Consider the following 14,897-nt stretch of genomic DNA (forward strand, 5'->3'; position numbering starts at 1 on the left):
AACTCGGTGAGGGCTTTCACATCAGGAAGGTCTCTGAATGTTCTGCAGTGTTAGTTTAGTTTGCTGTCACATTACCCAACCCTGTATTTGTGAATACAAATATCTGAAGTAAAGGTTCTGTCATAAAGCTATGTTGATATCTTAGTGGGTACATAGCCTTCTGTGTATACCTGTGTAACACCTAGACTACACCACCTTCTTAGCGCAGAGAATACATACTTTGTTGATTGACTTATGTAATCTGCCTTATTTCAGATATCACCTAGGTATTAAAATTTTTACCAGACATGATATTTGAATATTTGGTGTGTCACTAATTATATTACATTTGATTACTCGGCAGGTTATGGAGATGAATGATAATAAAGTAATAATCGTTATTTTTGGTTTATATTATTATATGACCAACATCATCCTGCTCGACTTTTTATTCCAGTACAGTTTCTATTTTATTTCTATTCTTTTTTAGTTTTATATAACTCTTATTTATTTTTTGCTTTCTGAATATAATCATGTCCTAAGTGCTGCTGTGCCAACGTTCTCCGTAGGGGATCCGCACAGGCGTATCTAATCTTTTCTTGTCTATTTCCATTATTTTGTGTAATTATTTGCGAAATGTTTAGCTGACTGTTCGTCACGCACTGGTAAATGCACTATAAGTACAAAAAAACTATATTATAATTGTTATTTTCAAAGATTGCGTGCACAGCTTTTGTCGTAAATATGTGTATTTATTCTAACCGAAAATACTACCAGTTTCATCCGAAGACTGTTCTTATGATTTAGGTCATCTGAGGCAATCCTACTGGGTGGTACGGACACGGTCAATCAATGTGTTTCACATGAGGAGTATACGGTGCCTCCTCCACATCACCCGCAGCTGTGGCTGAAAACTCTAGAAACGTCTAGTAGCTACGTACGCTCCAACTGCGTCAGTACTGTCATTCTCATCTTGGGATCCGCAAGAAGATCCGGAGTAGAGTCCACAGGCTAGAGGCGTTTACATTGCTTGTTTGTGGATAGCATCCCTTATTTTTTGCAGGCATCGCCTTTCTTTTCAAGAGACGGTTTTACCTACGAAAAAGAAGCTCACTTCACGTCCAGACATGTAAGTTTTGGAAGGTAGCATGAGCGTACAAAGGAGGGAAAGTGCGATAGCACAACCTACTTTGCTAGTTAGCTAACGTTAGCCTTCTGACAACATGCTTTTCAAAGGCGGGAGGTTGGCCTTGCCTCAATGGACTATAAGCTAACGGCAACTCGCTATCTAGCTTGAATCTAGTAAATAGCAAAATATTACATTGCAGTTATTGTGGCTGAACCGGTATCCCAGTACAAGCTGAATCAAAACTGCTACCATTGCTTAACGGTGTAGAATGGAGCAGTCGCACCGCATGGCTTAACTAACAGCATCGTTAGCATGGTTAGCCAAGCTAATAGTCTTCATTGAAAGACTTCGCCTAAAAGCTTATCACTAGATTAGCATCAGGTCTGTGTTAGAAGTCATGATTTCAGCATTATAAAGAAAACACAGGATCTGCATGTTGATATGCATGTTTGCAATTGAATTGCAAAGTTGTGAATGAAGTGAGTTACGTTAAATCAACATTTTTTTTAAATAACATGCTGCCTTGGTTGGTCCACGTTAACGTCTAAGAGGATTTAGCTCAGTTTAATACAAGGAGCAATACCGGGTCGTTAAATGTGCAGAAGAAGAAATTGCAACCACTCATGTAGTTCACGGAATAAAATATTAACTTATCAATAAACGGAAGTCACTAAGTCGTCATTGATTAATGTTGTACAACTGACATGTATCTGTGCTGGAAGTCTCATTAACCACACATCATTTATTACCTTAATTTATTTTTTATTGTGCAATGGGGTAAAACCAATGGATTATTCCATGTTCTTCTCTTGTAAGTCTCACTCAGGTCTTCATTAATTAATTGATCTTGCTCAAACGTTTGCAGCTAAAAGATAAAACTATTACAATATACAACAGTATTTATCATATCACTAAGTTGAACCCACCCAAACATCTTTTTAATTTGAATTTGGCTTTTCATGTTGTAGCATTCACAGATGTTTTACTTTTGAGGGTTCTTGATACAGCAGCACACTGTAATTGGATGCTTTGTGGCAACCTGATACATAGGCGTTTTGATGCCTAAAAGACTAACTCCCACCTGTCACCAGCACTGGTGACCTGTATTATGTAATTGTTATGCTAGTTGTGGGTCTGATAAGCTTTACTGCTTTACAAATAGGAAAGGTTAGGCATTGCATTGTCTGTTTTTTTTTTGTTTTTTTACCGGATCTTAAGAGCTGTACTTTTGAATTGGTTTTGTGAATTACAAGTGGCAACTCAATTTGACAAACTATTTACTATTTAGACTGTTTACACATGTCAATGTTTTGATGACCTCCGTTCCTTTACAGGCATCCAGCAACTGCCAAGTGGTACGACAGGAGGGACGCCGTTTTTATAGAGTTCTGTGTAGCAGACAGCAAAGACCTTAAAATCAATTTTGATAAAGCGAAGTGTGGTTTCAGGTACGTTTTGTCCCTTGTTGGTTGTCAATAAAGCCCTCAAGTTATATTTAAACATGAATTTCTTGTTAAATGTATTGTTGGTTCTGCTCTGTATTTTTGGTGAGTAATGTGATTCTATTTTATTTCCCCCAAAATATGTGTAATTTATCTTTTTTCCACAGTTGTGTTGGAGGAACAGACAATGTCAAACATGAGAATGAAATAGACCTTTTTGAAGCCATCGATGAAAATGTAAGTTACACCAACTTGTTGCATTCATCATTATTTTCGAACATTAAAACCGAATTGCAAAATGCATTGTACAAATTGCAGATTAAAACTCCTGAAACATTTCTTTATTTCCATTCCACTTCAACGCAGGAATCCAAACATAAACGCACAGATCGCTCAGTGTTGTGCTATCTACGAAAAGCACAGCCAGGAAAACCATGGCCGAGGCTAACAAAAGAGAAGGCTAAGGTCAGTTAAACACACAAACGCGGCCATTTAATTTAAACAGTTGTATCATACATTTATTTAAAATGCTAACAGTTAAAAGCATGATACAGTAAATATATGCATAACTTTAGAATGGCATAGATTGAGAAATCTGTTTTGTGTGCTCACAGCTGAGTTGGCTCAGTGTCGACTTCAACAACTGGAAAGACTGGGAGGATGACTCAGATGAGGAGATGGGCAACTTCGATCAATTCTCAGATGTAAGCACTATGCATTAATAAGTATGGGGGAAGTAATTCATAATTGCTCTGAAGAGGTACATTTTAGGAATTAAAAGCTTTTTGTAAATTGTTGTCTCAGCTTTTAATACCATCAGTCTACACATGGCATTTAGTCAATGCCCAAAATGTATGCTTTAAATAATGTGCAGTAGTCCACATATAATTGTATTTTTTTATACAACAACTTAACAATTCACCATTGGTATAAAAGTTAAATACAGAATTTAAGGTAAAATAAAAAATGGCCGCATCGCTGGTTCCTGATACATGGTTGCATGTCATTCCCCACTGTTCTACTCACTCATTTTCTTTTATTTTCACTTGTCACCCTCTGTTGAAGGCATAAAATGCCACTGAAATAATTATTAGGAAAGCATATTTGGGAAAAAATTGTCAAATAATATAAATATCTTAAAAGAGAAAGTGAGATTGGTGCAGCTCTACAATTTAGTGTTTGCCAGTTCTTCTACTTATCAAGTGCTGTAGAAAAATGTAACTCACAATACATCTCCATTCTGTGTGCCAGTTATGAACCAAACTTAAACAGAGATTAAAAAGACTTTCCAGATTGACGTCTTTTGCAGTAGCATCATTTGTTTAATAATGAACTCTTTAATATATAATTCTGGTTAAATATTACAGATGATGAACAACATGGGAGGGGAGGATGACCTGCCTGAGCTAGACGGTGCAGATGATGCTGCAGATGATGTAAGGATCCTTTTTTATTTCTAAGCATTAATCTCTTATTCAGAAATAAGAAACTAATCATCAATCCGATGTTAATCAGTAAGGCTGTTGTGTTATTGTGAACAATTAGATCGGCTTTAGTGTGACAAATTTTTCTACCTTATCTCCTTTTTTAGGATGACTCTGCAGATAGCGATGATGAGAGTAAGTATTTATGAGCCAACTACATCTGTGAATGAGTGCTTCCATTTTTGATAGTAAGTTGGTTGTGATGTAACATTTAATGTTATTTCTGTTCTACTTTACTCTTTAGAAATGCCCGATTTGGAATAGAAGACTGTAAGACTCTGGAAAGAAAATGGAAGAACATAGGGCAAGAGGAATCATAACAAATGTATATCTTGAAATTGAAGGCAGTGACCAACAAATGTACATATGAGTCAGTAGCCATATTTAAATCCATAGCCTCAGCTCCAAACTCTTGACCGATCAGTACACTGAAGATTGATATGCATGGTATTGTACAGAGCAGCTATCTCCACTTCCATTTGCTGTACTGCACCTTTTTGGGTATCTTGTTTTACTGTTAAATATTACAAGTAAGCACACTATTTGTTGGAAAAGCTGTCCAGTTGTCCTAAACTGAGCAATACGTGTTGACAGGTTTACAATTAGTTTTCAAATAAATTGTGGTTTAAAATGATTAGGCCCACCCATTCCCAATGTTGTGGTTTTCAGTAAGTCTACCGCTGTAGTTTCTGGTGATTTAAAGACACTCGCTATGTACATCATACAAATTGGATGCATTTACTGATTGGGTTCCTCTAAAGCCTTCCATGTCCCGTGAATTAGATATCCAGGGAGCCAGTCTTTGTTTCTGTGGCTTAACCTTCCAGCCTACATGTTTCCCTTGACTTATTTTAATGTTTATACAATTGGAATATTCTGAAATCATTGCAGCATCTTCCCAGTTTATTATCTACTTTGTTAATCTGAATGAATTCCACATATTTAGTATCTTTACAGTTCCTCTTTCCATAACCTAACATGCACACTCATGTTAAACTGCAGAAATATAATGAAATGTTTTGCAACTGATACAGTGGCTTGAAGCTTGGTTGGTCCTTAGCATCGTGTGGTTTGTTGCTATTCCCCAGGTTATTTGCGTTTGTTCTTCTAGAATGATACCCCCCCCCCTCGGCGAGGGCTTGTTGAACAATGTGACGTGTAATGACCAAATTACATTTGCACTGTCAATAAAATGTAAGGGGAGACAAATGTTGAATTACAGTGGATATTCTTTTTTTATTGTCTACATCTTTCTAATAAACAGTTTAAGAATAATTTAAAATGCCTTTTTTTTTTTCTTAGATGACATTTGACTTGTGTTTTCATTTTAGATTAAGTGTTCCATGTTTTGAAAATTGGTAATTTTGAGCAGAATATACAATTTATTTTGGGAAGTTGTGGGAGAAAATTCAGCTTGTAACTTTGTCCCACAAGCATTCTAGTCAGTACATTTATTTTTTTAACAAACTATATTTAGGATAAAATATTAACCATTAAAAAGGCAACTGAAGCAGCCTACAGTCATGCTGTATTGAAACTTTGTGATATTTGAGATTGGTTACCCAGGGCCTTTGAACATTACTGGATTTTGTGATGGCATAGTCCATCCATCCATCCATCTTTGTATGCTTATCCAGTATTGGGGGACCTTAAAACTTCCCTTTGGCAAGTTCATAATGACATTTTTTCATAGATTACTGCCTCTATTTATGTTAAAAATCTAAAGCAGTTTTTAAACTTGTATTTAATAGAGGTAGTATACTTATAACACAGCTTTTCTGCTTGAGTACTATCTTTTTTTAACTTTAACGCTCGTATTTCGGGGCTAGGACCTAGAAGCCTGCAGGTCTGCAGGCTCCTCGGCCCAGAATAGGAGCATACTTCCTCTTCAGGCCTGAGTTCCTCACTGTCATTTCCAAGAAGGTGACTGCAATTTGCAATACTAGTTTCCTGCCTTTACCCATCCAAATAAAAGCGTAGATATGACGGTAGGTGTAAGAGGAAGACTGGAATATATTTTCACTACTTTATTTAAAACTGCTGTCATAACTATAATCAAACCTGGTAAGAATAAAATACTTTTTTTTGGAAGGAAAAACAAATCCCTAACTGGTAATATAAAAAGGTACATCATATACAGTTTTGAAAAAAGTTGATTAGCTATGAACTCAGTTTTAACATTGGCCATTAACCACTTTTGTTACTGTTTAACAGTGGTGAAAAGTAACTAAATACACTGTATCTACTCAAGTACTTTTAGGAACACTTCACCCTAAAAATAATCTTTGTATATTAGTTACTCACGCCATGTTACCTTGAATTGTTAAAGAAGAAGCCGAAAACAAATGATTGGTGAAGTAATAGGGGACCACATCAAGATTTATTTTCTTCTGTTTTTGGATTGTTAACAGTGGGGGCATGTGAGAAAAAAAACATCCTTCAAGAATTCAAGTTAACAGGGTGAGTAATTGATATGAATGATCATTTTGAAGGTACAGTATTCTTTTCAATATACTGTATTTCTAAGGTATTGGTATTGTAGGCTAATTTACTCAAGTATTTTGATTTGATGCTACTAAATACGTTTATTCCTCCACATTTCAGACAATTCTGTGCACCACTACTTTATAAGTTAGTTGTTACGTATATTAACATAAGAATAGTGATAACGTTACATTAAAGTTACATCAATCACTAATGCATCAGTAATAATAATGCAGTAATACAATAATAAAAGGACTGGGGTAATTTGTAACTTGATAATTCAATATCTTTTCTTTGAGGATACTTTTACTATTAATATCAAATAGCAATGTAAGATTATTATTATTACAACAACTATAATAATGTTAGTACACGATTCTGGTTATTCTTATTTTGATAAATATTATTATTATTGGGGATTTTCCTTTGAAGTTTCGTTAAGAAGTGTTACCGGATGTGTGTGTCCTTTTTGTGGGGAGGTTTACACTGCTGCTGTTCGCTCTGTTCTGTGACCATGGCTGCACTGGACTACACCAGCCATGTTTGCTAATTTAAAACCCAAAGGTTAGGGAATAATTGTTTATTATTTACCGCTGTGCCGTCTTCATCCGCATATCTGTTTTCCGAGGGTTTTAGAGGCATCTGCGCCTTCAAAATCCAAGGACTGAAAGGTTGGATAGCTTTAACTAAAATACAAGCGAAAGTTTTGATGGTGGTAGTGTGGGAGGATGATGCTCTGCAAAAATTGTCTGTGTGCGTGCAGCGTAAACAATGTAACTTATCTGTCTGCTAGCATACGTTAGCCCGTGAACAAAAGGGAGCACGCCTCCCATCTGTTATCAAGCAAATCTGAGTGAGTTAACGTTAGTCGTTATCAACAGACCAGTTGATATTTAGTTTCATCCGAGGGACTCTCTATCGCTAATAGGCACCATGGACCACGCCAGCGTGGTTGCGGTACCCTCTACCTGGCTATTAGCTAACATCGCAGCTTAAGTGCCGTACTTACTCTGGTTAAACGTTGATGATGCTATCAGCTAGCTAGCGTGCGTTAGCTAGGTTCTATTGTGATGATTTAGCTAAATAACCTTGGAGCTGGAGCGAGGAATATTTTTCTTCAATGTTTCACGGCAAAGTAAACGGTAACGTTATGTCCAACATAATAATGAGTTGAACTCATATCCAACGTTTACGGTATCAGTTGTTAGCTCTGCTGACTAGCAGCGCTTTAAAGCAAATTGTTCGTGTGAGAACGCAGCTAGCGCGACTTAGCAAACGCGGCGCCTGCTTTTGCAACGGCCTTTTTGAATTAGGAAATCAAGTATCCATAGAGGGCTACTTTTGTATTACGAGGACATAAAATGAGTGACTCGGGCCTTAGAGTGACTGTTAGATATAATCGCTAATCCCTTCATTGTTACTTGGCCGAGGTCACCAGGTCTTGGATACTGTTTGTGTGGCAATGCCTGTCGGGCCGTAGCTACATTTATCATAGTTACGTTAGATTAAGGAGGATGTGCTCCCATTAGCAGCGCCTCATCAGCGATAGTGATGAGCTTCTATCGTTTGTGGCCTGGCATCTGCTATTGCTGGCTGCGACATTTTGACGGTTGTTGTTGTTGGAACGAAATGGTGCTGTCACAAGCTGTAGCTAATTGGCAAATCAGTTATGATTTGACATTTTGTACATATTACGTAATGGCGTCAAAGCTGCATGGAAATTAAGGAGTATATTTATGATTCATAAATGGTGATGCATAACGGGCACTTGCATCTTAGTCCCATTAAGCAATTGCTGCCACTTTAATACATTTACATTTAATATGTTCTACTCAATGGACTTTGACTATTAGAGTGTAAATCTGTGTATTTCTTTTTGGTTTCTAGATGGAGTCAAATAATCATTTCAACTATGGCACCCACTCCTCACCAAACTCAGGACTGAAACTCTCCTCAGGGGATTCTCTTTACACTAACGGGTCCTCCATGAGTTTTCCTCAGCAGGGGAAGAGTGAGTATTTTCAGCCTTATTCCCTGTATCAAAATGTAAATAAAATTAGCCTTTTTTTTTTAAAAGATGGTGTCAGTTTATGTACTTTATAGAGCCAGACTTTGCTTTCATTTTTAAACTTGACGAATGTTTTTTGTCTAACAGATATGAATGGCGAAATGAATGTGAATGGCGTCACTACTGTACTTGGGTCTGGCGTGCCTGGTTCCCACCCACCAACTGCTCCTTACCCACACATGAGCAACCACCACCAGAGCAACATGGCCTATGACTACTTGTGGGGAGGACACCCTCAGTATGGTCCAGCCATGGGCACCTCTCCTGGGCATGGGATGCACCAGAAGCAACCTACACCTGGGATAGTGCAACCTCAGTCACAGCACCACTTCCAGGGTCATGGGCAGTACCAGCTGAATGGGGGGGTTGAAAGCTCCCACCAGCCCCCTGTGACCGGCCCACCAAACATGCCTCTCACTGGGAGTCAGTACTGGAGCAGGAGTAATCCTGGCCCACAGCAGATGAGTTACAATTCCCCCAGTATGTATGGGACTTACCAGAGTCAGGCACATCCTGGAATTACACCATCACAACATCACCAGCAGCAGTCCCTACAACCACCCCCACATCAACCACCGCAGCAGCAGATTCACTCCCATCGTCATCCACACCAACACCACCACCAACAGCACCAGCAACCACAGCATTATGGCATGATGCCTAATGGGATGCCCTACTACCAGCATCAACCCCAACACCCGTCTCTACCGTCTCCCCAGCAACTGCCATCACAGCAGTCTCAGCCCCAAGGCCAGGCTCAGATGATGCCCACAGCTGCCCAGAATTTTACTCCTCCACGTGGCAGCCCACAGCCCCACAGTTTAGGCAAAGGGGGCACTGGCAGCCCTCTTCCTGTGGGGATGTCCTCGACACCAATGATGTCACCGTCAACAGCGCGGGATAGTGGATCACCCAAGGGCCATAGCAGGGAACGGAGCCCCCATGCTATCAATGTGGGAATACCAACTGTCATGCAAGGTGACCGCTTTTACCTTTTTTATAGATCTGTTTGTGGAACTTATTGACTCATTTGATCCCATTAATCATTTTGTGTTCTATTAAAAGTAATTGCTATCACTTTTTTTACGTTTTGACATTATTGGTATCTCTCAAACCTTTCCTCCAAATTTCTTCATAAATTAAACTGTCTCCTTTACATTTCCTTCTTTAAAGCCACCAGTTGAGTGATACTTGTATAGTCATGTGGTATACTTCCTCTTTGCCCATACTTAGCTTAGCCTTCCTAGCTGCTGATCATATTAAAACATAGTTGCTTTGGTTTCAATGGCATCTGCATAGAATAGTATTGCTCGTTATTGGTTAATCATTTTAGTCATGTTTTAATCAGAAATGCCAAACATTTTTGGTTTCAGCTTCTCAGTCTTATATGATACTAAACTGAATATCTTTGGGTTTTGCACTTTTTTGGTTAGACAAAACACTTGAATGGGTCAATTTCTGCTCTGGGAAATTGTGATGGCCACTTGTCACTATATTCACAGACAAAATGAATAGTTAGTCAAAGCAAGCAAACAAATTTATCAATATTTAGAATGATGTTTCAGTCCCACTAGTTATTTTTTTGCACATGAATGTCTGGTATCGGGCCAGTCTCAATGCTAGTGCTCAGCAGGGGGATAGTGCCAAAATTCAACCAGCAGATGCCACTGTTTGATTATAAAAAACAGTGACCATCACATGCTTCAATACATAATACACTCACTGTGAATTCATCATTGAAAAACACTTACCGACAACATTATTTTTTTAATTGATTATTTGTTTATTCTTTTCAGGGCATACAAGAGAAGCTGTCAAGGAGGTAGACACAAGCTATAATGGCATGGAAAGGGCACCTGTTGCCTATAGACTACCCAAAAGTGCAGCTCATGAGGGACCTGATTACAGTCAACATTCTGAACAGCCAGCAGTTCAGCGTCCAGAAATGGCTTCCTCAGCCAGAGAGACCGCCGTTAATACACCTCCCCTGTCTGTGTCGTCTCAGCTCACTGAATCTACCTTAACACCTCCTCGGGTCTCTACGGCTCCTGCTGTCTCTGAGTCTCCCACAACTGCCCCTGGGCCCCCTATAGTGTCATCCCCTGACGTAGAATCTACTCCACCACAAATCTCAATGCCCCCCAATGTGTCCTCTGCTTCATCTCCAGCTGCTCCTCCCAGACTTTCCTCACCTCCTCCAATGAAGCAAGGCCTCAAACCTCCCCTTTCTGCTGTGACTGAGACATCCCCTGCTGGATCCAAGCATCTGTCAGTGGGGCCCTCTTCCCCCTCCCTGTCTGCATCACCTAAACAGTTGTCTACACCTCTTGCTTCGATTGATAGTGTGTCTAGACCTGCAGCAGTTTCTTCAGCCCCTCCCGTCTCTTCTTCTTCATCAGAGTGTTTTGGAAAGTCTGGACCCCCAAAATTAATACCTGCTGCTTCATCATTGGGTGCAAAATCCTCATCTGCTGCTGTTGCTCCACCACTAATGTCAGCATCAGGATCTTCAACCTCAGCATCACCTGGCTCTTGTTTATCAACACCTGCATCTCCCTTTTCTCTGTCTAAGACTCCTTCAGTTGGCTGTAAACCTTGTAACCCAGTGCCCAAACCCCAGCATCAGACAAACACTTCTACAGCTGCTGACTGTGGTCTTTCCACTGCATCTGCAGCAGTGTCACCACCAGGAGTGGTGAACTTACCCTCTTCAGCCCCCCATGAAAGTCTTACAGTCCAACCTCTGTCTACCCTACCTCTTTTAACCACTCAAGCCTCCAGGACTGCACCGGTGTCTGCCCCTCCTGCCTTGGTGTCTGTCCCCTCTGCAATGGGTACTTCTTCTGGAGTGGTCCAAAGTTGTGACTCTGGGCAGCATCTTCCTAACACCACTCCTCCTCATGCGCTGAAGCAGCTGTCTCCCAGGGCAGAGCACCATAGTCGTAATGACGATAGACAAACGTTGGCTAACAAAAGAAATGGAAATCCAGAGGAACACATCTCTCAGCCTGATAAGAGCACGATAAGGACATCAGAGAAGGTGGGAGCTTCTGAGACTAATACATCTGAAATTTGCTCACTCAAATCTCTCACAGATCTTCCTGGGAAATTCTTGCAGACCACAGTCGCCCCTGATCAAAAGCCCAAGAATATACCGACGGCTTCTGAAAAGCACCACATGCAAAGCAGTATCTGTGAGGCAGGGGACTCCTCGATGGAGCAGACTCCACTCAGAAAGTCTTCACATTTCCACAGCACAAGGATAGAACATCTGATTGACGAAGGTTTTGATAACTCTTCACATGCAACTTCTCACTTTGATGGCAATTCATCGTTTAACAGCCCCTCTAGAATTGACGTCAGCTCTGTCTTTGAAAAGACCTCTCTTCTAGACGCTGATAGCTCATGCGTAGACGACTCCACTCACTTTGACAGCAGCTTTCACCTGAGAAAGGACACGTCTCAGTTTGACAGCACTTCCCATGCAGATGATGAACCATCTACTCCATTTGACACCACTAGAGATAGCAGCTATTTTCTGGAAGACTCCAAAGATGACACTTTGGACTCCTCTAGGGAAGAGGAAACATCTGAGGCAGAAGAGACCAAGGACAGCTGTCAAATCACAGGAGAATCCATGCTAGAGTCTTCCCTGAACAACACCTCTCAAATGGAAGAACCTTCTGTCCACTCAAGTGACTTGTCCAACTCACACTCATTTGTGTCATCTCAGCCAGGTTGTCAAGGTACATTCTAAATAGCTAATGGAAACTTTTATTTTCTTTCCCTCCCATAAAAAGTAATTAAGTCCATTAGACATTGCTTTCATTGTCACTGAATAGCGAGAATACAGATTACTCCTTTTTGTTTTGTATGTCATTATCCTGTTTTTCTGAATTCTGCTAACGCAATTTAATGTTCTCAGGACCTGAAGCAGAGTGGGGGCCCAGAGGACGTGATACACCAGACTCTGCTGGACGCATTAGCATGAAGACCACAGTTAATGAGACAATGACTCCCCCGAGTTTCAAGATGAGAGATGAGAACTTCATCGCCTTCAGTACCCCAGCAGAGGGCCCTGCTGTACACCCACTCCAACCAGTAACTGATCCGATAGTGAAAGCTGCAGGAGGGCATCAGAAAACCCCAGGGAAGCCACGCAAACCTCGAGATCCAAAGGCAATATGGATTAAAACCCCAGGTATTCAACATTCTTATTTCAACAACATGTTAAATGTAAATATTAAAATATGAGATTTGATTTAAAACACTTTTTTTCATCTTTTTATTCTAAGTTCCTGAAAAGGCCCAGCGGAAACCTCGGGTCAGAACCCCTAAAGTGGATAAGATGAAGACTGATGAAGAGGGAGGCAATAAAGAGGAGGTGGCCAAGGGCAGAAAGAGGAAGAAGTCTCTCAAGGTGGAAGTTAAAGATACATCAAGTTCATGTGGAGAGGCTGGGCCCCCCACAGGAGAGGTTGATTCCATCACAGCCACAATTGAAGCTGTTCTGGCCAACGTTTCAGCCAATCACGCAGCAGTCGAGAAACCCAAGAAGGCGAAAAGGGTCAAAAAACAAGACCAAGGAGGAAACGTGGCAAAAACATCTAAACAAGAAGCTGAAACGACTGCTGCCGATGTTGATGAAAATGATGATGATGACAGCTCCACTGCAGGTAATGAAGGTTAGATGTTTGTTTTTTGTGAGGGGTTTCCACATCATGTAATGGATTTATTGAGACATGATATCACAATTTGACTAAATCCGATGCTTATCCCAATTGTGTGCTTTTTTTGAACAGGTGAATCTAACAGGCAGAGGAGGGTTGCAACTGAGGAGCAGGTTCAGGTCCCAATGCGACATGGGTAATGTTACCTTGTGACGTTTTCATTATTATTATTATTATTATTATTATTATTACAATCATTTGTTTACCAAAAATGCTTCCGGCGGAATTTACTGCGGCACCGGAGCAATCCCGGCAGTCTAACGTCGAGGAGAGAGTAGATTTTAGATGAAAATCACTGCTAGCGAATGTAAAAACATGTTTTAACAGGGTGGCCGCGGGTCCTTAAAAAGTCTTAAATCATGTTTCCTAAAATTAAGGCCTTAAAAAGCATTTAATTGTCTTAAATTCAGATTGGGTAGGTCTTAAATATGTTTGTGTCATGTCACGGCGAAAATGCAGGCAATTTGTTGTCGAATATTTTTTTCTGGTAGGCTTTGCGCTGCGTCTTTGCGGTAACATAAGCCCATTTGTACATGACCTATCCCCTGACCATTCGGCTATCCTAACCTTAACCACTTCAACTAATCAAGCTGCTTCGTGGGCGGGTGTTGACGTGTCTTTAGTCAGTGAGATTTGTAATTTCGCGGGATTCGTAATTTAGCAGCATGAAGGTAATACAGCAATGTTTGATAGCCTACTAGAAAAATGGGGAAATGCAAGGTCAGTGACAAATTACTTGAAAACAGCGATTATCCTTGGTTAAGGTCGGTGCCTGAAAGTCCTCATGAAGCAAACTGGGTTATGTGTCGAAAGATTTTCAAACTTGGTCCAATGGGGATCAGAGCGGTGGAATCGCACGTACAAAGCAAAAAACACAGAGACTACGTAAAAGCATGCCAGCAACCCACCATCGCTAGTTTCTGCTCCACTGCTTGCAACGATGGCAACGCTACAACGCTAGATGTTACGATGGGAAATCCACAGCCAACAATGCCAGCTGACCTACGAGCAGTTTGTGGCTCTACGCTAACACTCCGAGCAAAGGTGATGGGGGGGCAGAGGACCGTGACAAGCCACAATTCATACAGGTCAAATGACGGGACTGAAGAAATGGTCCAAGCAAGGCTTCCAGATTCTGGGCTTGTACAGTCATTTACCTGTGGAGAAGACAAGACCAAATACGTGGCTAAATTTGGATTGGCGCCATATATCAAAAAAGACCTCATCACGGAGGTCAAAAAATGCGGTGCGTTTGTAATTATGTTCGACGAGACACTGAACCAGAAAACCAAAAGCAAACAACTGGACTTGCTTGTGCGTGTATCGTTATAAATAGGTAAGGGCACTTAAAGTCACAGTGCAAAGTCACTGTTTTGTTTATTATAGTATATGAAATGTTTTCCAAGTTTATTCACAAAAGCTCAGGAGTAGACATCCAACTCTAAAAAAAATTGGTCACATGGAAACCTGAAAACACACATATACAGTTGTGGTCAAAAGTGGACATACACTTGTAGAAAATCACAATGTTATGGCTGTCTTGAGTCTTCAATAAGTTCTACAACTCTTATTTTTCTGTGA

General features: G+C 40.3%; 2 protein-coding genes across 7 annotated transcripts in view; both read left to right on the forward strand.

Moving 5' to 3' along the window:
* Window positions 1-837: 837 nt before the first annotated feature.
* Window positions 838-5,307, forward strand: LOC117947983 (prostaglandin E synthase 3-like). Its single transcript, XM_034877386.1, has 8 exons — window positions 838-1,108; window positions 2,443-2,556; window positions 2,718-2,787; window positions 2,917-3,015; window positions 3,165-3,254; window positions 3,918-3,986; window positions 4,142-4,169; window positions 4,279-5,307. Coding segments are annotated over exons 1-8 (492 nt in total). The 5' UTR covers window positions 838-1,106; the 3' UTR covers window positions 4,299-5,307.
* Window positions 5,308-6,985: 1,678 nt separating this feature from the next.
* baz2a (bromodomain adjacent to zinc finger domain, 2A) overlaps window positions 6,986-14,897 on the forward strand; it is an 18,861-nt gene continuing 10,949 nt past the window's right edge. Inside the window, exons 1-7 of one of the 6 annotated variants that reach the window (XM_034875968.1) lie at window positions 6,986-7,082; window positions 8,406-8,529; window positions 8,674-9,564; window positions 10,383-12,332; window positions 12,512-12,787; window positions 12,882-13,271; window positions 13,389-13,452. In XM_034875968.1, the coding sequence (XP_034731859.1) occupies window positions 8,406-8,529; window positions 8,674-9,564; window positions 10,383-12,332; window positions 12,512-12,787; window positions 12,882-13,271; window positions 13,389-13,452 (3,695 nt within the window). In that variant the 5' untranslated portion in view covers window positions 6,986-7,082. The other 5 variants (XM_034875969.1, XM_034875963.1, XM_034875967.1 and 2 more) reach the window with 5 other exon arrangements.

This window comes from Etheostoma cragini, chromosome 7 (genome assembly GCF_013103735.1).
Source record: "Etheostoma cragini isolate CJK2018 chromosome 7, CSU_Ecrag_1.0, whole genome shotgun sequence".
NCBI lineage: Eukaryota > Metazoa > Chordata > Actinopteri > Perciformes > Percidae > Etheostoma > Etheostoma cragini.